The sequence below is a fragment of the Fusarium solani genome (genome assembly GCF_023522795.1).
Source record: "Fusarium solani strain SB1 chromosome Unknown bctg00000002, whole genome shotgun sequence".
NCBI lineage: Eukaryota > Fungi > Ascomycota > Sordariomycetes > Hypocreales > Nectriaceae > Fusarium > Fusarium solani.
The window spans coordinates 181,064-203,463 of NW_027072155.1; the positions used below are offsets into that span (position 1 = coordinate 181,064).

The 22,400-nt window shown below is 30.3% G+C and overlaps 2 protein-coding genes across 2 annotated transcripts; both read left to right on the forward strand.

Annotated features, from left to right (window-relative positions):
- Window positions 1-14,902: 14,902 nt before the first annotated feature.
- On the forward strand, window positions 14,903-17,470 carry MRS44_004011 (uncharacterized protein; the record flags this gene model as incomplete). Its single annotated transcript, XM_065622019.1, has 5 exons — window positions 14,903-15,048; window positions 15,122-15,135; window positions 15,240-16,151; window positions 16,204-16,599; window positions 16,668-17,470. The coding sequence occupies 5 exons, from the start codon at window positions 14,903-14,905 to the stop codon at window positions 17,468-17,470; spliced, it is 2,271 nt and encodes a 756-aa protein (XP_065478091.1).
- Window positions 17,471-19,383: 1,913 nt separating this feature from the next.
- MRS44_004012 (uncharacterized protein) lies at window positions 19,384-21,003 on the forward strand (the record flags this gene model as incomplete). The annotated part of the gene is made up of 5 exons (XM_046283090.2): window positions 19,384-19,476; window positions 19,540-19,583; window positions 19,642-20,032; window positions 20,091-20,258; window positions 20,338-21,003. The coding sequence occupies 5 exons, from the start codon at window positions 19,384-19,386 to the stop codon at window positions 21,001-21,003; spliced, it is 1,362 nt and encodes a 453-aa protein (XP_046124040.2).
- Window positions 21,004-22,400: the final 1,397 nt, after the last annotated feature.

Genomic DNA, 22,400 nt, shown 5'->3' on the forward strand with positions numbered 1-22,400 from the left:
TTAGGCTACTTATAAGACTATTATGCTACTAATTATTATATAAGTATTATCTTTTTAGTAATAAAAGAATTCTTAAAGCTCTTAGAGGTTTAATATTCCTTAGTAATAAAGATCTTTAAATATAATAATAAGATTATAGAAATTTACCCCTAAGTAATTACTTATCTCTAAGAGAGAAAGATATATTATAAGCCCTTTATATTAAATACCTAAGTATAAAATAATAAAGCTAAGAGGATTAAAGTAATAATTATTTAAAAAAATAAAGTAATAAAAATAAGAGCTAAGCTCTTAGAGTATCTCTAATTAAAGATAATAAAGGTAATAATATACTTATATAATTATATACCTTTAATTTAAAAAAAAAAAAAAATTACCTTATAAAATTCTTTACTCTTAGTAATACTCTAAGAATATATTAAAACTAAACCTCTTATATTTATAAGTATTTAGCTATAAGATATATACCCTTATAGCTAATACCTAGCTATAATAAAACTACCTATAAAGGTAGGCTCCCCGGGGATAAATAAGATTTCTTATTAGCTATATCTTAAGTAACTTATTTTATATATAAAATCTACTTTATAAGGAAGTAATTATAACCCGGGATATTATATTTAATAAGAAGTAATTTTTTAATAGCTAGATTAAGTCTTTAAGGGATAATCTCCTTAAAGAAAACCTTAAGGCGATTTAGAGGTAAATCTAAGAGCTTATAGCAAAGTAAAAAGTATTAAGCTAATAAGCTATATAAGCCTTAAATAAAAAATTAAATAAGGTTAATAAATTAAAGTATAATAAGGAGGGAAAGGCGCCTTAAGACTCCCCTCTAAAATTAATAGAAAAACTATATAAAGAGAGACCTCTTAAATTAAGAGAGTATATATTAGCTAAGTTTAAAGTCCTCCCTACGCTACCTAACTCCTCGCTAATAATATTTATCTATACCTAAGCTATTAGCCTAGATATAAAGGGGTATAATAAGGAGGATATATATAAGGAGGGTAAAAGTATTTTTAATAAAGCGCATATAAACCTCCCCTTTAATACTATATTTCTCTTAGGGACCCTCTAGTCCCTAAAATATTATAAAAGTACCTACCGAAAGGTACTTAAAGGCCTAGCTAGCCCTAATTTATTACCGCTAAGAAGAAATATAACTTACCCTCTAGATATAAGTATATAAGAAGCCCCTAAGAGTAGCATAAAAAGCCTTATATCTATTAATAGAAAATAGCCTAGTATTAATATATATTAAAAGCTATTAGAGTAACTTCTTAGCTTATATATAAATATAAAAAATTATCTATATTAAGATATAATCTATAAGGCTAAAAAGATATATCTTTAAAGCTATAAGTAATTAAACTTATAAATAAAAGTCTTAAAGCTAATAATAAGAGGCTATAAGGTCTTAAGGTACTACTAGGTATATACCTATAAACTAAATAAATATAATAAGTTCCTTAAGGTTAAGGCATACCTTATAGTCTATAAAGACTAATAAATAAGAGATAGCTAAGATATATATATAGCTATACTTATAGGTATATTATTTAAAACCCTAGTAGCTATTATTAATTACTTTAACTACGAGATATTATAATATAATATAATTAATACTTTTATATATACCTTACTTAATAAGAATATCTTTATAGAGATACTAAGAGGGTATTAAAAGCTAAGTAAAGTATTAAAGCTTTAAAAAGCCTTATATAAATTAAAAAGGTCCCCTTATTATAGTAATATTACTTTAAGAAAGATCTCTTAAGTAATAATATAAAAAAAATACTAAATAAAGATTACTATTAGATAATAAATAATATTATTTTATTTTTTTATATAGATAATTATATCTTTTACTTTCTAAAATATAAATAAGAGAAAATAATAATATTAATAAAGAATTTATAAGAATTATATTACCTTAAAGGGGGAAAACCCCTCTATTAATTCCTAGAGATAGAGGTTATATAAGACTAGGAGAGCTACTAATTATAACTCTCCTAAGCTATCTATATTAATAAGATATATTACCTTCTCCTTAATGCCTTATCTTAATTTAAGATAATTATTTTAATAATATAAAAAAAACTCTTCCCTTATAATAAATTAATATCCCTAGGGAGTATTAACCTATACCTAAGAAAGATAAATATAATTATATATACCGCGGTAATAACTTAGCTAGATATTACTTTTACTATAAATAAGCTTATAAGATTTAATTAAAACCTAGGCCCTTAATATTATTAGGCTATTAACTAAGTCCTATAATATTTACTTTAAATTAAGGACTATACCCTTAGCTTTAAAGTAGATTAAGGATTTAAAGAGGATATACTCCTTATAGCTACTAATATAAGCTTTGCTAATAATATAGAGGACTAAAAGAGCTCCTAAGTATTTATTATAAGGCTATTTAAAGAAATAATCGCCTAGAGGGCAAATAAGTAAAATATAATTATTATATCTACTATAAAGGCAAAGCTCTTAGCTCTCTTATAAGCTATTAAGAAAGGTATCTTTATAAGCTAATTATTATTTACCTTAAGAATTAACTTTATAGGGCTAATAGCCTAGCGAGGTCTAATAATATTAGCTAAAATTATAATTTAATATAATAATTAATAGATAATTTGCCTTATTAAGGTAAAGCTTATTTAATTATATATAAAGCTCTATTATATAGATATATATAACTATTAGCTAAGGTAAGAGATTAAGAAAAAAAAGATTAAAATAAAATATATTCTCTTAGATAAGCTTATTATTAATAGCCTAATAAAGGTTCTCTTATTAGATAAGTTTAAATAATCTTATACCTAACTTAGCCTAAAAGATATCTTAGTAAAGCTATAATAAAAAAGGAACTAAGAGCTATTTAATTAATAAAAGGAAAAAAATATATAGTTATATAATACCTCTATTAAAGCCCTTAAATTAAAGCCTAAGTAAAGAAATAAGAAGCTAGACTATTAGATTACTAGCCCTAAAGGCCTTAATAAAAGGAATTATATAATTATATACCTTTAATAAGAGTAAGTAAATTAGAGCTTAAAAGGGGCTATTAAAACTAGGTTACTAAGGAAAGAGGTATTAAATAAGTAAATAAAAGGTATAAAGTATATTATAAGTTTATTATAAAAAAAGCATAAGGCTTATTTATATTAATAATAATTAAAGCTAATAATAAAATAAACTCCCCTTAGTAAAGCTAAAAGCCTATAATATTAAAAGACCTTAGGCCTAGAGGAGAAAAATAATAAGTATAGAAAAGAGATTAAGAAGATAGGCATAGGCGGCTTAATTATTATTAAATAAACCACTACTTAAGGAATTACTATTATTATTAATAATATGCTACTACTAAAAAAAATAGCCTCTAAGAGCTAGCCCTAGGGCAATTTATTTATAAGTATTATAAACTAGAGGTTTCCTAGTATATAAAATAATATAATTAAGAGCTAGGTTATTATAATAAAAAAATAAAAGCCGCGAGAAATTAGTATTAATACCTAGAGCTAACTTATTAGCACTAACCTCCTTAAGATAAAAGGTATTTTTATAATTATTAAGCTATAAGATAGCCTTCTTAAGAGTATAAATAAGGGAACTATTAGAAGTATATAAAGGTATAGTAATTATTATGCGAGATTAAATCTTAGAGAGAAAAAGCTTAGCGCCTACTTATAAGATATATAAGTTAATAATAGAGACTTAAGGGAAAAAAAAAATATATATTAATTATAGAAGAAAGAGGGTTAATAATTACTAGGAGGAGATAAGCTCTTATAGTATTATCTTATCCTTTAAGGTAGCTCTAATAAGGGCACTTAGAGCTAGCTTAGTTAGGCGCTTAAGGATTAAGTTCTAAGTAAAACTATAATTAACTAAGGTAATAGCTGCCTGCCTAACTTAATAGCGAGACTAATTACTATCTAAGTTATTATACCGCTACTAAAGGTCCTTTATAGCTATCTAATAAGCCTAAGCTATACTTAGAAGCTCTAGGGGTATTTATAAGAGATTAATAAGAATAAAAAGAGATAAAGATCTTAGTTACTTACCATATTATACCCCTTATAATTATAATTATAAAGAATATAAGTCTTTAGCTTATTATTAATTATATATAATAAGGTAAGATCTTAGTAAGTCTAAGTAATATAATAAAAGTATAATACCTTATTAGCTATATAACTAGTAAAGGTATAATTAAGGTTATAAGAGAAATAAGCTAGCTTAATAGTATATATTATAAAAAGAGATATAATAAAGGTTAATATTAGTATTTAGATAAAAAAAAAGAGTAAAAAGAGGTTATATTTAATTAAAAATTAACCCCTATAATATTAAAGCTATCTAGGCTTAAGTATTCTAAGCTCTTAGTAAAAGATTAAAATAAATAAGTTATTATAGGCATAAAAGAAATAAAGGTAATTCTATCTATACTTAAGTAGCATAAAGGCCTAAGAGAATATATAGAGATATCTAGGCTTTAATTAAAGGCTATCTTAATAAAGAAAGCTATTTTAAGATAACCTTAATAATATTAAGGCAATACCCTTACGCTAAAGAGGCATATTAAATTAGACCCTATATAATAGCTTAGAGGGTAGTTATATACCTTTAATATTAAGCTAGGTAATCTCTAGATTATTAGTATACTAGGCCTAATTAAGAAGGCTATATTATGGCCTAAAAGGGAAAGAGGGGATTCCCTTAAGAATAATAATATAAGTAATATATATAGGTTTAATAATAAGCCCGACTTATTAATAACATCTAGCTATAAGCCCCACTACCTAGAAACCACTTATACCTAGAAACCGCCCACCTTCACGAATATCACTTATTTAAAGCATTATAAATAATATTAATTTTAATAATAATATAATATTATAAAAATACTAAATCTAGTATCTCTATAATCTCTAATTACTATTTATAAAATAGATTTACTTTTTTTTACTTCTTAACTTTCTTTAATATCTCTCTTAGCTTTAAAAGCTTTAATATCTCTTAATAGGCTTTATTAATATTAAGAACCTTTGCGAAGTATTAATTAGGATTAAAGAGAACCTTTTTTTTTTCTCTTAGGTCTTATTTCCTCTCTTTCTTACCTAAAGAGTATTAATTCCCTTTTCTAACTTATTAATATAATATTTTTGCGGTTTATATCCTTAGTAATTTTCCCTATAAAAAGTTATATTATACTATTAAGCTTTAATGCTAATAAGATACTCTTAAGTAAAGCTTAAAGCTCTTATAATAATATAGGGGTCTTAAAAAGATAAGGGGATAATAAATAAGCCCTCTTTTATAGTATTTTTAAGGTCTCTAGTAATATAGTTATTATAGGGTTTAATAGGGGCTTTATTATTAATACCAGCTAAAGTCTAGAGACTTTTTAACCTATAAGAATATTCTTAGTTATTATCCCTGCTTTCCTTACCTTATAATAGTATTATAAGAAAGTATATTTACTAATAGGAGTATATACTTAGATTAAGAAAAGTAAGAATATAAGATAATAATAATATTACTTAATAGGGCTAAAAATTATAAGGTTAAGAGGCTAAAGAATATAGGAAGAATATAATATAAGATAAAAGATATATATATTATTCTAGAAGTATTTAAATATAAACTTATTAGTAATATAATTATTATAGCTATTAATAATAAGTAATCTCTTATCTCTCTCTTTTATTAGCTTTATTTTTAAAATATATATCTTCTTAAGCTATAATATCGCAATCTAGTTATTAATCTAGCCCTTTTAATTATATATAAAGTCTTAATCTTTTAAGAAGTTAAGGAAATAAGGGTTTTTAAGAAACTAAGACTATTAAACTATTTAACCTTTATATATAATTAATAGCATTAAGGCTTTTCTTATAGCTAAGATATACTTAATAATTATAGTTTAGTCTATTAAGCTAGGGTTTTAAATAATTATTTAGGTCTTTTTTACCCTTCTTAGTATAAGGCTATTATATCTAAGTCCCTTTATAATACCTATTTTATCTATATTATAATAATTTTTTTACTTAATTTCCTTAATAATTAAAATAATAAAATAAGAAAAGAAACCCTTAATATTCTTAATAATTACTTTATTAAATTAAGCTAAATTAAGTCTTTAACCTTATAATATCTTTATACCTTTATTATAATATAAAAAACTATTTGTTTAATAAACCCTAATAGGTTCCTTATTACTATTAAGTTAGGTAATATACCTAGCAAAGTTAATAACCTAGGTATAACTTAATATAAAGCCTCGGTTATAATAATTATATAATTCCTAAGGGATAAACCAGTTATACTAGGTTTATATTAGTAGGTAATTAGGCGCATTATCTTAAATAGGGTATAAGTTATATCTAGTAATATACTTAAAGGTATTAAATATAACTAAGTTATATTAATAGCTAAGGTAGCTATTATATAAGAAAGTATATTAAGTATATTTTATATACTTAAAGTGCTTATTAGTAAGAAACCTATAGTGCTTACTTATTTACCTAGATAGGGTTATTAAGAGTAAGTATTACATAGAAGTATTTACTTATATTATAATAAGTCTTACTTACTTTTATAGTAGGCTAGTTATATAGCGGGGTTTTATTATATTAAACCGCCTAGTTTATTACTTAGTTATAATATAATATCTCCCCCTTATTAGTCTTATCCCTAAGGCTATATAAATAGCTATTATCCCTAACTTAATTAATTTCTTTATTTTATTTCTTTAATTCTTATTAATATATTTTAATATAATATTTAGTTATATTTCTAAAAAATAAAAGAAATCTAAAAATACTAAATTTATTAATTTAACTTATTATTATTATACTTTTATAGAAATTATTAAGTATATTAATTTTAAAGTAATACCTTATACTTATTATTAGGCTTATAGGGCTATTTATAAGATAATTAAGGGTAATAAGAAATATAATTTATATATTTATTTAGGCTATCCTTATAATATAATAAAGGTCCCCTTAAATTCTTATATATATTCTTTATAACTATTAATTAAATAATAACTAATTTCTTAGTATTAAGAATTATTTCTAAGGTAAAATAAATTAATATTAAAGAGCTAATAATAAAAAAGCTTTTTTAGTCTTAATATAAGTCTTTAGCATAGGTATAAAAGGAGTTATTAGCTTATTAGTAAGAGCTAAAAGAGTCCTTAGCTTATTTATTTTATTTATATATTTTCTAAGTCTAAGTAGTTTTTTTATTTAATAAAATATATTATTTTATTATTAATTTTATTTATATTAAGGATATTTTTTATAATATATTCCTTTAATTTATTAATTTTTATTTCTAGCTTATTATTATTTTTAACTTAAATAGTATTTTTTATTAATTTAAGTAATAAGATATAAAAAATTAAATAAAACTTAACCTTAGGTAATAAGTTTAGTTTATAGTTATATTTTAAGATTTTTTATTTAATTTAATAAGGTCTAATATATTTATAATTAAGTTTTTTATTTTATTATTTTATTTTAATATTTTTTATTATAAGGTAAATTATATCTTTTTCTAAGAAGATTAATCTTTTAATCTTTTTTTTATTAATATAATTTATTATTTTATTTTTAATAAACTTAAGTTTTATTTATATTTTTTTATATAGATTTTTAAATTAATTATTAATAAGAATTACTTTTAAATTAATAATAATATCTTATATTTATTAATATATATTTAATATAAATCTAAAGTTAATATAAGCTAATATAATTTTTATGCTTTTATTTATAGCTATATTATAAGCTAGCTATATAATTAATAGCTTTTTAACTTAATTAATTTATTTATAATTAATATAATATTAAAGGTATTATTTTAGTATCTAACTTATATATTTAGTTTATTTATTTATTTTCTTATAATATATAATAAAGAGTTTATAATTAATTCTTAAATATTTTATAAGGCTTTATTAAAATTTTAAAATAAATAATAATCCTTAATTTATAATAATTTTAAGTAATATATTATATATCTTAGTAATATAAAAATAAAATAAATAAATAAATTCTTTTATTATTATTAATTCTCTATAAGGTATAAAATACGAAAATTTTATAAATCTATTTATAATAATAAAAATATTATTATAAAAATTTTTAATAATTAGTTCTTTTAATAGGGGTAATTTAATAATAAAATCTATAATAATAAAATCCTATAGTTATTATATAACTAGGAGTAGTTATAAGTTTTTATATAATTTATAGTATTATATCTTAGTTTTTATATAAAAGTTATATTAATTAATAATTATTATAATAATTTTTTTTATTTTAAAAAAAGTAAATATTATTTTAATTTATTTTAAGGTTTTATTAATTCCTTAGTATCTATATAATGAATAACTATATATTTTATATATAAGTCTATATTATAATTTATCTAAGACTTATTATTTATTTATTTTTTTAATATCTAAGAGTTACTTATTATATTCTAAGATTTATTCTAAGAGTAAATTACCTTATTTTATTATATATGTAGCTTTATTAATTTAATATAATATTCTAATAACTCTAGACTATTTATAGAATCCTAATTTCTTTTATTATTCTTAAATCTATTAGTTAATTTATTTATAATATTTTTTATAATAAAATATATATCTTTATACTTTATATAAGAGTTTATAGTTATTATAATATTATTATATAGCTTAGGTTATTTCTTTTAGGCTCTTATAATATATAGCTTAATAATAATAATAATTAAAGATATTTTAAAATACTTTATTAAAAATAAAGAGTTTCTTTTTATAAGTCTAAAGTCTATCCTTCTATTATTAATAGCCTTATATATAATTAATAAAGTCTATAGCTTATTATTTATATTTCTTAATAAGTATAAGGTATTTTAATAAGGGTATTAATTTCTTTATTTACTTAATAAACTTTTATTTAAGGTATTCTTTTATTATAAAATATAATAATTATTTCTTAACTTTAATCTTTTTAATATCTAGGTTAAGTTATTAATTAATAATATTAGCTTAGCTATTTTTTATTCTTTTAATATAAATAATAATATAATTAAATTCTAAGAGATATTTAATATATTATAATTATTATTTATTAAGTTTTTATATTTTTATAAAATAATAAATTTTTTATAGTCTATATATACCTTAATTTAGTATTTACTTCTTAAGAGATAATATTAAAATTCCTTAAAGATATTAATAATTATAAGGAATTTTTTACTATAAATAAGATAATTAAGCTTTATTTTATATAACTTATAAAAATAAAATATAATTAAATATAAAAGTCTTTTATTATCTTATTAGCTAATTTAAGCTCTTAGCATAAAGTCTAAGGTATTTATTTTAAGTTTTATTAATTAAAATAAATTAAATATCTTAAGTATTAATTTATTTAAGATAAGCTTTTTAATTATATAAAAGGCTTTTTATACCTTATTCTTAAATATAAATATCTTATTTTTTTTTATAAGTTTAATTAATAATATTATAATTTTCTTAAATTATTTAAGAAATTTATAATAATAATTAATAAAATTAAAAAAGGCTTATATTTCCTTAATATTAATTAATTCTTTTTAGTCCTTAATTACTAAGACTTTCTTAGGGTTTATATATATCTTATTATAAGAGATAATATATTTAAGAAATTCTACCTTTAATATATAAAACTTATTTTTTTTAAGTTTTATTAATAAATTAATATCTTATAATATTTATAATACCTTATAAATATATTTTATATATTTCTTTTTTATTTTAAAGAAAATAAAGATATTATTTAAGTAGTATATAATAAATATATTTAAATATTCTTATAATATATTATTAATTATTTATTAAAATATAATAAATATATTAATAAGTTTAAAAGGTATAATAAGGTACTTAAATAATTTATATTTAATATAAAAAGTAATTTTTTATTTATATCTTTCTTTAATTTAAATAAGGTTATAGGCTCTTTTAAGGTTAAATATAATAAAATATTTTATTTTAAAAAATTAATTCTCTAACTTATTAATAAGAGGTAATAATATATAATCCTTAATTATAATAGTATTAAGTATTTTAAAGTTAATATAAAAATAGAGTTTTTTATTTTTCTTTATAATAAATATAATAAAATATTTAATAAATAACTTATTTTCCTTAATATATCCTTTTTATAATATTTCTTTAATATATTTTTTTAATATTAATAGTTATATTATATTAAGTAAATAAAATTTATTAAAGCTAAGTTATTTCTTATTAATAAATTTAATTTCTAAATTATAATAAATATATAATAATAAACTTATTTTAAGTTCCTTTATGAAGAATTTTTTATAAATATAATATTTTAATAATATATTTTTAAGTTATTTTTCTTTAAGTATTTTCTTAATTTACTTAAAGTCTTTTTTTAATTAATAAAATTATTATATAATATATATAATTATTTATTATTTTTATTATTTTTATTTATTATATTATTTATATTATATCCCTTTAAGTAAAGAGATATCTTATATTTACCCCTACTTAACTTCTCTAATATCTTTAATAAAAGTTTAAGATCTTATATTATCTTCTAAGTTATTATTTATTATAAAAAATACCTTATCCTTAAAAAAAAGCACTTAGTTAATCCTCTAATTAAAATATAAATTAAATTAATATAACTATAAGTACTTAAGTATTAGGTTATAGCCTTTTATAGGTATAATATTAAATAAGATTCTTTAGTTTTTTCTTTTAATAAATACTTTAAGGTAATTAATCTTATTATTAATAACTCTATTATTATAATTAAATTACTTCTCTTTAAGATTAATTATTATATAGGGCTTTACCTTATACCTTTATAATAACTTAAGCCTATTTATTATCCTTAGGTTAAATAAATTCTACTTAGTTTTATTATTTATTAAAATATATAACTATTCTCCTTTAATTTATATTAATATTTTAAAATAACTTTATATTAATCCTCTTTTAATAATATATAAGGCTTTTTATAATATTATAGCTTATTTTTCTATTTATAGCCTTTTTATAAATAGGTTTTTTAGTTTTTTAATAATATATAACTAATACAATTATATTTATATTTATTATTATTATATACTTTATAGTTATATATATTATCTTAGCTATATAGTTAATCTCAGTATTATTATTTTTATTTTTATTTTAAGTCTTTTTTATTTTTTAATTAAGCTATTAGTTTTTATTCTTTTAGTGTTTTTTCTTAGCTAACTTATTTTTATTAGTTTTTTATCTTATAAATAATTTATTTATACTTTTAAATAGCTTAATATAAGTCTTTATAGTATTATATATATATAATATTAATAGTATTATATTAATAAAATACTTAGTATTTTTTTATTTTATATTATATATAAGGTTTATTATTTAATTAAGTTAATAAAGTAATAAAGAAACATTTTTATTTATATTTCTCTTTCTTATATTCCTTATATTAATAATATTAATAAGATATCTAAGAAATACTAAGGTATTTCTTATATATAAGATATATCTATATATTATCTTATAAGTTAAATAATACTTCTTAGTATTATAAGTTTTTAATTAATTCCTTATAATAAGCTTAGATATAAATCTCTTATATATTTATTATATCTATATATTCTTATATAGTTTAGATATATCTTTCTTATAAGTTATTTTAATATTAGTTATTATTCTTATTATATAGCTAGGGGTAATTTTTTTCTTTTTATAATTTTTTATTATTTTTTCTTACTTTTTATTATTAAGTATATAACTTATATAGCTTTTCTTATAGTTTCTTTATCTTATATTTAAACTTAATTTAATTAATATTAGTATTATTTACCTTAATAAGCTAATTTATTTATCTAGGTTTTTTATTATTATAGGCTTATTTTTATTATTTATAAGTTTTATTATATTCTTATAATACTTTAATTTAATATTATAAGTATAAGTTATAATTATATTATATAAGGTTATTTTATTAATAATCCATATAATATATAATAAATAATAATATTAATTACTTATTATATTTTATAACTTATTTTTTATAATTAAAGCTTTTTATAATAGCTTTCTTATAATTTATTTATTTAGTTAGTATTAAAGGTATTTATTATTTTTATTTTATTAATATTATTTTTTTTTTTTAAGTTTCTTAGTAATTATAATAATAACCCTCTTATTACTTATTATATTTAGTATAAGGTTTCTTTATTTTATTAGTTTTAAGAGTAATTATTATTATATATTTTAAGTTTCTTTTAATTACTTTCTAAGATATCTTACTTAGCTATAAGATATTCCTTTATTTAGTTCTTATTTATATTTATTTTAATCTTATCTTATTAATATATTATATTTACTTTATAATATCGCAATAAATTTAATTAATTAAATCATAGTTTATAATTTCTTATCTTCTTATTAGGCTTAATAAGCTATATTAATATATTTCTTACCTTCTAGGAAAGATTATTATTAATTAAGTTAATAATATCTTATTTTAATATCTCGCTATTTCTTCTAATAAACCTTCTTAATATAATTTATCTTATAGTAATAATAATATTTTAGGCCTTAATAATCTTATTTACCCCTTTATATAACTCTAAGTATTATAAGGCTAGCTTTAATATTATAAAAGGTATTATTACTTTTTTTCTTATCTTAGTTAATATTAAATCATAGATTATTAGCTTTATTATTATTAAACTTAAGATTTTATAATTTCTTTTATAAGAATTATTAATTATTAATTTTAATTACTTAGCTAATATAATTAATTAAGTTATTAAGTTAATTTTCTTTATATAGTTTTACTTAGACTTTTTTTTTTAAGACTATTAAAGAAAAATCATATTAAATATTTTTAATCTTAATTAAGCTTTAAGGCGAGTTAGAGATATTTTATTTTATATTTAAAGGCTAAGTAGGTTTATTAAAATGCCTTAATCTCTCTTTTAGCTTATATTTTTTTATTAATTATTTTAAATACTTATTAAAATATAGCCTTAAAAGTCTTAAAGCTTAAATAGAGGTTAATAATTCTAGGTAAAAGTTTAATAAAGGGGATAATAAGGTATTCCTTTATAATAAGTTTAAATTAAGCTATAATATACTTAATAAGTTACCTCGCGGTATATTAAACCTTATTAAATACTAAATTAAATTATATTAAATAATAAGTTATAAAAGTATATAATTATATAAGGAATATAGGTAGCTTATAAGTAATTTTATTAAATTTCTCTAAGAGGTCTAGCTTTAAGATTTCTCTTATATTTTTACCTCTTATAATAATAATTATTATATTATTAACTTCTTAGATATTATTTATATACTAGGTATTTTATACCTTTTATATCTCGCCTATCCTTTTAATAAGGTTATAGAGCCTATTTATTTTAGTATTTATAGTAATAATTTAGGCTCTAAGCTATTTAACTTCTTTATTATTAGAGCTATCCGCGTCGTCTATATCTTTATCCTAGTTAGCTAGGACGGGTATAGGTAGATAATTAATAGGTAGGACCTGCGGGTAGTTATTAGCGGGAATTACCTAAGTAGCTATTGCGTTTGATATTGTTTAAGGTAATGCAAGTAATCTACTAAATAAGAGCTATTAATGTATGACGACTGGTTTATCCCTTGGGAATCACACGATCGTCACATAGGTTATCTTAAGCTATAATCTAAGTAGTGAGATACTTTTCCTACTTAGCTAAGAGCTTCTAGAAGTATTTATAACTTTTAGTATAGCTTTAAGCGCTAGAAATATAGCTATAAAGGGTTAATACTAATATGCTATATCGCCTAGTAGTAGTCCGTATAGGTATGCCTTCGTAGACTTCTTAGAGCGCGTTTTAGATATCGATTTTAATATAATTTAGTATAATAATTCTAAAAATATAAGAATTATCGCGATAGCTTTAATATTATACGAGAAATTATAGTCTAAAGATAATTAAAGATTAATATATTAGTAGGGAAAAGGTAGGCGGTTTCTAGGTATAGGCGGTTTCTAGGTGGTGGGGCTTAGTAACCATGCAGATATTTAATAAATAAACATTCGCAAGTGTCCCGCTAAACCCAAGCTAGCAGACTGATATTCTCCTGATGGGCGCGTTGGATTGTCAGGGGCGCAGGGCCGGAGGAGCCATCGTTTCTTCACCCCTGCGACAGGACACTACGTCAGAGTCAGTGTAAAACTACCCTATGGGGCGTTACCAGACTGGAAGGGCGCACGGCTGTAAGAATAGTGGCAAAACATCAATGGCAGTGTGGCCAACCTTAATCGGACGGCAACACCAAGGCCGCTACGAATGACAGATGACCTGGACACCATCATCACCGCAGCCGCAGCCGCAGCCACCAGCACAGGCGGAACTATTCCTCATCGGACCCGCCCCCATCCACTTTCGATTCTGACGACAGGATCCGTCGTAACCTCCGAGGATGTGAAACCACCCGTCAAGGTGCATTCTCAGTCAACCGCTCCAGCCACTCCGTTGACTACAGAGTTGTGGCGTTTGGTGGCCTGAATGTCTTGCAGTGCTCCTTCCCCTTCTGACTAGGCTGCAGAGAAGGATGGAGGAAGGTTGGGAGAAGCATGCCGACGGATGGGGATCAGGCCGCTATTCGATGAAGGATATAAACCCGACGGCAAATTGCGCGCATGCCCACAGTCAAGCGGCATTCCCCACTACACACAACACACATGCAAACCGAAGAGGGCCGATCCATCAACTTGGTCAGCCTGCAGCATCAGTTCGCAGCGTTGCGGGCCTACTGGAACTGATCACGGGGGTAGTTGGCTATCGACTCTCGACCTTCAACATGGATCAACACAGCAGCCGGGCTTGGGCCGATACAGCCGAGCTAGAGACAAACCAACCCGCCGACACCAGGCTGAGAAGACGAACCAGGATGGCGTGTGACAAATGTCACTCCTCCCGGACTCGCTGTGACGGGTTGCATCCTTGGTAAGTGAAAAAAACGAACCCCATCTCAAACCGCTTGGTGCTGTCCAACATCCGCTAACTCTCAACGCGCTAGTTGTAGATGTGAAGGTGCGTTTCGTGCCACTATTTGCTGTTTGAGAACTTCACAGAGTCTCGGAATAGTCAAGACCTTGGAAAAGGTTGGATAGCTCTGACTTGCCTCATCGCCGTAGAATATGGCTACCCCTGCCAATACAACCGTCGGATCAAGAAGCGCGGTCGAGTTCGGCGATATGGGACTGCGGATTCTGTCATTGCCGCCCAGATGTCAACCTTTACCAGACCTGGATATCAGAATGATAAACAATCCACGCCCTCATCGCCGAACCCTGCATCAGCACAGCTTTTGGATTCAGGCCAACACCAGCAGGAGGGTGATATTGGCGTCTTGCCGTCTTCGAGAAGACTGGGTGAGTCGCAGCCTGCACAGCATCCTCAGCAACAAGACCCCGCTACTTGCGGTCCCTCTTCACGAGATGGTCGCAGCATTGGTTACGGGCCCGGCAGAGTTCAACATGCTATAGTTTCGAGTGCTATCCATCCCTCTAATCGAGATGGCCCTTCCCCGGTAGAGTCGAATGGCTCACAACAGACACCTACTTCTTCGACAGGCTCCGCTAGCACAACTGGTGCCCTGCCATGTCTGAGTATCTTCAGCCCGAGCGAATTCGCCGTCGAAGCCAGCGTTGACCGAAATTTGACTCCGCAGCGAGCCTCTGCAGTTTTTGAGTGTCGATATCCATGTCTATATCCTCTGCTCCCATTCTTCAGCCATTCCTTTCCTGCATCATTGGCATGCGACCTATTCGATGTCTACCTTCTGGATCACAGAACGTCGCTCTCTCGCAGCGCATCGCCGTGCATCATCACACGTATTTTCCGCAAAAAGTCTCTACTGCATCCGACTAACCCGCGGCAAACGTCGCCAGCCCTGTTAGCCACAATCCTCTGGTGTTGTGCCCAAACTGCGGACCTCGCCACGCTGCTGGTCCCAGGGTCTAGGTCGATGCTCACGGATTTCCTCTACGAGTTGGCAGTATCGTTGATAAGTTGTCGAGATCCAGATGGATGGCGGCGGACACACGGTAGGGCCTTTCCTCTCCAGAAACACCAGTCCGGGTTGGCTGATATTGATAGGCGGATGGCGAGTTGAGAGCGAACAAGTACACCACTACGGTCCAAGTACCATGGCTGTCCCCAACGCGACGGGAAGCAGCGAACAGGCCAGCTCCATTGACGATGTCCATACATTCCTTCTGCTCTGCATCGGGGTCTCAGCTGGAGACTTCAAGTCCGATTGCCAAAAGTGGTGGAGCAAAGCGACAAGGCTCGCCATGTCACTACAACTGAATGTTGAAGACATGGAAAACGGCAACGATTCTCTCGACCCGACCCGAAAATACCAGTCTTCGCCTTGGTCGATGGGCTTGCAAGCTCGAGAGGAGAGGCGGCGAGTCTTCTGGTACCTGTATTCAATCGATCGCCACCTTGCTCTCTCTTCCAACCAAACACTACAAATATCCGACTCCATGTGTGAGGTTTACAGCAAGTACTCTGAGGCAGTACCTCTCTGATACTTACCATGCTAACCATCAGACCAGCTCCTCTTCCTGATAATGTATGGGAGAATCTCGACGACATCCCTTACGATATGCTGCCATCCCGGTCCATGGGTCCCCCGACAACCATTTCTGGAGCTGGTTATTTCCAGTATTTCCTTCCGTTGATGGCCATACTCGGCGACATAATCGTGCTGCGGCACGCACGACATCACCCCCGGCTTGCCAATTTGAACAATGCACTCGCCCCGTTGGCTATTGCAGACACGATCGCCGAGTGCGAAGAAAGCGTCAAACGCCTTGCTCAAGAGGTTGGAGGTCGCGATACAACGCTGGGAACGCTACGGGATACCGACAACCTCGGTGCCGGCCAACAATCTACCCAAACACAGGAGGATAGGCGATATAGCAGTGGTACTCCGGCAGCCGACGCCGCCGCGCAGTTGTCTGAGCTGAGACTGGCACTGGCATACAGCACACACATCCTCCACGTCCTGCGTGTGTTACTCTATGGCAAATGGGATGCGATCAGCATGCTGGATAACGATGATGGTTGGATTACGACCCCTTCATTCATGGAATGCGCTTCGCCTGCTGTGGATGCTTCAGCGGCTTTGTCAGAGATCCTCAGGCTAGACCCAGAGTTGAGATTTATGCCGTGTCTGTTTGGAGTCTATCTTCTTCACGGCAGCCTGATTCTCTTACTGTTCGCTGACCGCATGCCACAACTGGGGCGGAATCAGAGTGTCGAACAGGCATGCGAGAATATCATAAGAGCGCATGAGGTTTGTGTCTTGACGCTGAACACAGAGTTCCAGGTATTTGCTAAGAGCGTTCGGTCCTAGACATTACAGTAGTTACTGACCCAAAGGCCTTTAGAGAAACCTTCGTCGTGTGTTTCGTTTGACATTATACAGCGTGCAAGGGGCGAATGCGTCCGGATGGGAGGAGTTTAAACAAGCTAGACGACAGATTCTATCTCTTTACCGCTGGACCAAGGGTGCCAGAGGCCTTCGTATATAGGTTCTCATTTCAATGGTGTTTGGAGAGAAGAAAGATATAAGACGAGCTCCTGGTTAGAGACGAAGTGCAATGGCAAGGAAATACAGCAATACATTGGTCAAGCTGCACTTCATTCTTGACCAAAGTTTGCAAACACAAATACAGGACATTGGATCAAGCATTTCGCAATATTGGATAAGCTCGCGCGCTTTATAGCTTGGCCTCAGATCTAGAAGCATAATCATTATGCCGTCTGCCTGCAACTCCCTGCATAAATAGATAGCAACCTTAACTCTAGTGAATGCAACCTACTCACTGGCCGCTGCTTACTAAATATAAGACTTAGCTAAAGCAATAAGTTCTAAGCCTTTATCTTAGTACTAAGTGGTTTATTATATTTAAGATATTATTTTTAAGGCCTTCATATAATTTCTAACTAGCTAGAAATATCATAGCTATAATAAAATATCAGTAAAGAAGCCTAATAAAATAATTACTAAGGTAAGACTAAAGAGAAACTTATTGAGTCTTATACCCTAAACTAGTAAGACTAAAATTTAATCTTATTAGTCTTACGTTAGATTAACTATTTAGAAATTTAATCTTAAGAGAAACCTTATACATATAAAATATACTTATTATACCTGTTGGATTGGACCCTATACGGTAGCTCTGAGGGTGGTCACGTGCCCTCAATGGCCTGCCGGGCCCAATTAGGAGGGCCACGTCGCGGCCCAAAAGGGAAGGAAGGAATGATCTCAAGATGATCAACACAAGCAATACACACAGGTTCAAGGATAAGCCCGACTTATCAACATAACCACCCTCAGAGCTATTATACAGGGCCCAATTCAACAGTTAAATCGCCTTAGGGCTTACCCTACCATGAGTCGACGGGTAATTAATAAAATTCAATCGCTATCTTCCTCCCTAGATATCTCAATAGCAATTTAACATGTTCTTTTATTATGACCGGCCTTGCCGCATATTCTACAACGACCTTCCTCCGGTCGCACCGACTCTCCTCGGCCACCACTTCTCGACATCATCGGAGCTCCAGGCCAGGGAAACGGGTTATCCCGAGTTTGGGAGCATCGAATGCTGGCAGAAAACTCAAGATGTGGGGAAGAAAACGCTGTCAGTTCGTGCAAGTTGTGAGTTAACTATCCTCTCGGGCCGATGCGGGCCGACAAATGCTCTCCAGCTCGCCCGGGTCGAGTCGCGGACAAAGCTTGAAGCCACAGCTGGAATTGCAACTGGTATCGGACCACACGGGCCCCTTTCGTGACGCCCATGATGCACGGTTCATCAGCGGCGGGCAGAAGACTTCCCCACAATCTATGTTCCTAAAGAGGAAGGTCTTTGGTCTCCGAAGCCCCGTGGGGAAATAAGCTTATGGCATTTCCCCGAACTAATGCTGGAAGACGAGAATTGATACTCACGGACTGAACATCACCTCATGGCCGTGCAAAGTATGTTCTCCGACTTCCCCGGATTAAAACCTTCCTCTTTGAGCTTGAATCAGTCCCCCTGAAAAAATATCCCATTGGACCGCCCGATTGAGGCATTTCACTTAGGCCATTGTGATTCTATGGTTCCCTTCATGTGAATACGAGACGTCGTAAGAGCTGAGCAATGAACCACCTGGGTTGTACTGAGTGCATCAAGACCATCTATAAATCTTTGCAAGCGCTCCTTTCTCAAACGAAATGTTCGAGCCACCGTCTCAGCAACTCGACTCTCCACTGCTTTCGCAATGGCTCTTTTTGGTTCGGTTCTCCTGACTGTGCTTGCAGTATGCAAAGCGCAAGCTGCCCTTGATGTTATTCCTGGAGCAACTTGGACCGCCGTACGTGTTTTCTGCAGATTCTCTTAAGCATGCTGGTCCATGTCTAACCACTAACCTTGACAGATCGACACCGGGAAGCCCGTTCAAGCTCATGGCGCTGGTATCATGTACGTTAAATAGACCTCACCATTTATCTCATCTTCTGGTAGACTAACTTAACTTCAGCGAAGTCGAAGGAACCTACTACATGATAGGAGAGGACAAAACAGACGGCGCTCTCTTTCAGAACGTGAACTGTTATTCGTCCGAGGACTTGGTTGAATGGACCTACGAAGGCGCCCTCCTCTCCCGAACGGACGAGGACGGAGATCTGGGCCCAAACCGCATTGTCGAGAGACCTAAGGTTCTTTACAATGACAACACCGGCAAGTATGTCATGTACTTCCATGCCGACACTCCCCCCGATTACAAAACCGCTCGCGTGGGCGTCGCTACCAGTGATACCGTGTGCGGAAAGTACACCTACCATCGTAGCTTTAGGCCTCTTGACCGTGAAAGCCGAGACATGGGCCTTTTCAAAGATGATGACGGATCTGCATATCTTTTGACTGAAGATGTAAGGACGACCCTGCCTATGTGTGCTCGATGGATGGTGACCGACTGACGGGGAACAGCGCTCGTATGGCACTCGCATCATGGCCTTGTCGGACGATTACCTCAACGTCACCGAAATCACCTTTGGATTCGCGGGTTATTGGGCTGAATCTCCAGCCATGCTGAAGAAGGACGGGCATTACTTCATCTTCGGCTCTCACCTGACAGGCTGGGACGCAAACGACAACGTAAGAGAACGCTTCACGCATTCCTCTCTTCCTTGATTCGTCAAATAGTATTAACCCCTCTTTTCTTTCTACTTAACAGACGTATAGCTACGCAAAATCTCTCTCTGGCCCCTGGTCTGACTGGACAACCTTCGCACCCGTTGGTACAAAGACTCACCACAGTCAAGTCAGTTACATCCAGCCCCTTGGTACCAGCAACGCGATTTACATGGGCGACCGTTGGCATGGCAGTGACCTTGCTTCGAGCACCTATGTCTGGCTACCCCTTACCTTTGATGGCACCAAGGTCACTCTTGAATGGCGCGATAGCTGGAGGCCTGATGTTTCCAAAGGCACCTGGTCAGAGCGCCTTGGAGAAACCAGCTTGGAAGGTGAAGCCGCAAGCCTTGAGAACGGCGCCGTCGCCATCTGGTGCAGTGAGTGCAGTGGAGGACAGTCTGCAGGATATATCGGGGGTGACAAGGGAGGAACTGTCACATTCAAGGATGTGCAGAGCTCTTCTGCTGGCCGCAAGACCATTACCATCAAGTTTGGTAATGGAACCTGGGAAACGCGATTCGCAAACGTTACGGTTAATGGGAAGTCTCAGACTTTGGCATTCAAATCGACGAAGCTGCGCTGGTGGGAAGCAGGTAGCGCTTCGCTCCACTGCGACTTGAAGAAGGGATCAAACACTATTGTGATCTCGACGGAGGATAAAAGTTGGGGTCCGGATGTAGATCGGCTCCTGGTACCGACTGACTAGGAGACTGGAATGGCCTCAAGACCACTTTCCCTGGGGAGATGGTTTCCTTCAGCCCTCTGGCACGTCAGCAGAGGACTATTGGGCTAAATATTAGTACACGGTCAATCTTTGTACTAGGAATAAATTTCTCCATTTCTCCAGTCATGTTTCGCAGTGGAGGACTCTAAGGTGTCCAGCTTCAAAGAAAGACAAGCAATTGACATAAATTAGAAAGAAGTACTCAACTTATGGCTGAGACCGTATGGTTTGAATTTGACAATACAAACTCCTGGTTTGTCAAATGTGATTGAAGTGGCTTTGCTATCCTTTTTGTCTTGCTTCTCTGGTGATCAGGGCAACACTTTATGGTCCATTTGCTCTATCCCATCAACTCCTAGTCCTGGCCTATATGCCACAATTCTTATTCCAATATACTTTTTCGCAGTCTACTAGACTTTAATTTCAAAATTACAGTCAACACTAGATAGGCCATACGTGCGACTGACTCAGCCGTGCGTGAATTCACAGTCGCACGACAAGCAAAATGGGCGAACGACCTCGTAGCCACAGTGGTTGAATTCCACCAGAAAATAGTACATCTATGTGATATCGGAGTGCCCCGCCGTCTGACAATCTTGCATCGCAACGAAGCAAACTATGGTGCTAAAGAGATCAAAATGCTTCTTCCCAGCTTTGACGCAGTAGACGCACTCAGGGGGGATCTCTGGGGGTGCCATTCTGTTTGAAGAGAGACGTTGAGAAAATGGAAGGAAAAAAAGAACCAAACTGATGTTGGGAACGAAATTTAATGTTTTATAAACCATAATAATGTTGCCCTTTGCTACGGTGGATAATGATCACTAGACTCTCCTGAGCATGAGATAGCCGCGCTAGTCCGCTGCTGACCCGGCGCGAGGAATACTGCGCTAAAGCCGTTGCTGGTATATTACGCTGCGTGCTTACACATAGAAGTTGGCACCTTGAGTGAAAATCGCTTATGCAAGAATTATGCCTGTTACTTAAATGGGGTTCGCAACGCGAGTCTCTGAATTAAAAGTTGAGGTTATAGGAAAGGGGACGCGAGCATATACGTCCATAGCTTTTAAAGCTAGACAAAGTAATTATCATCCGACACAGCGTCGTTCAACTTACAACCATAGCTAATGAAAATCAGGTTAATTACAATACCATATCGCTCGCTAAGAATTGCTTAAAAAGAACTAAACTACTTGAACTACATTATGTAGATCGAGGTTCTAGAACGTCGCGCGGGCCCGCAGCTGGTCCGCAGTACCTGCTCTACCGCTCACGCCTAAGTATCTGGACAAATAAGGTAGGGGGTGATTTGTAGCTTAAGAGCGGGGAAGGGCCCAAAAGACAACTAACAGGGGGGTTTTGCAACAGTGTTCCCTATCAGC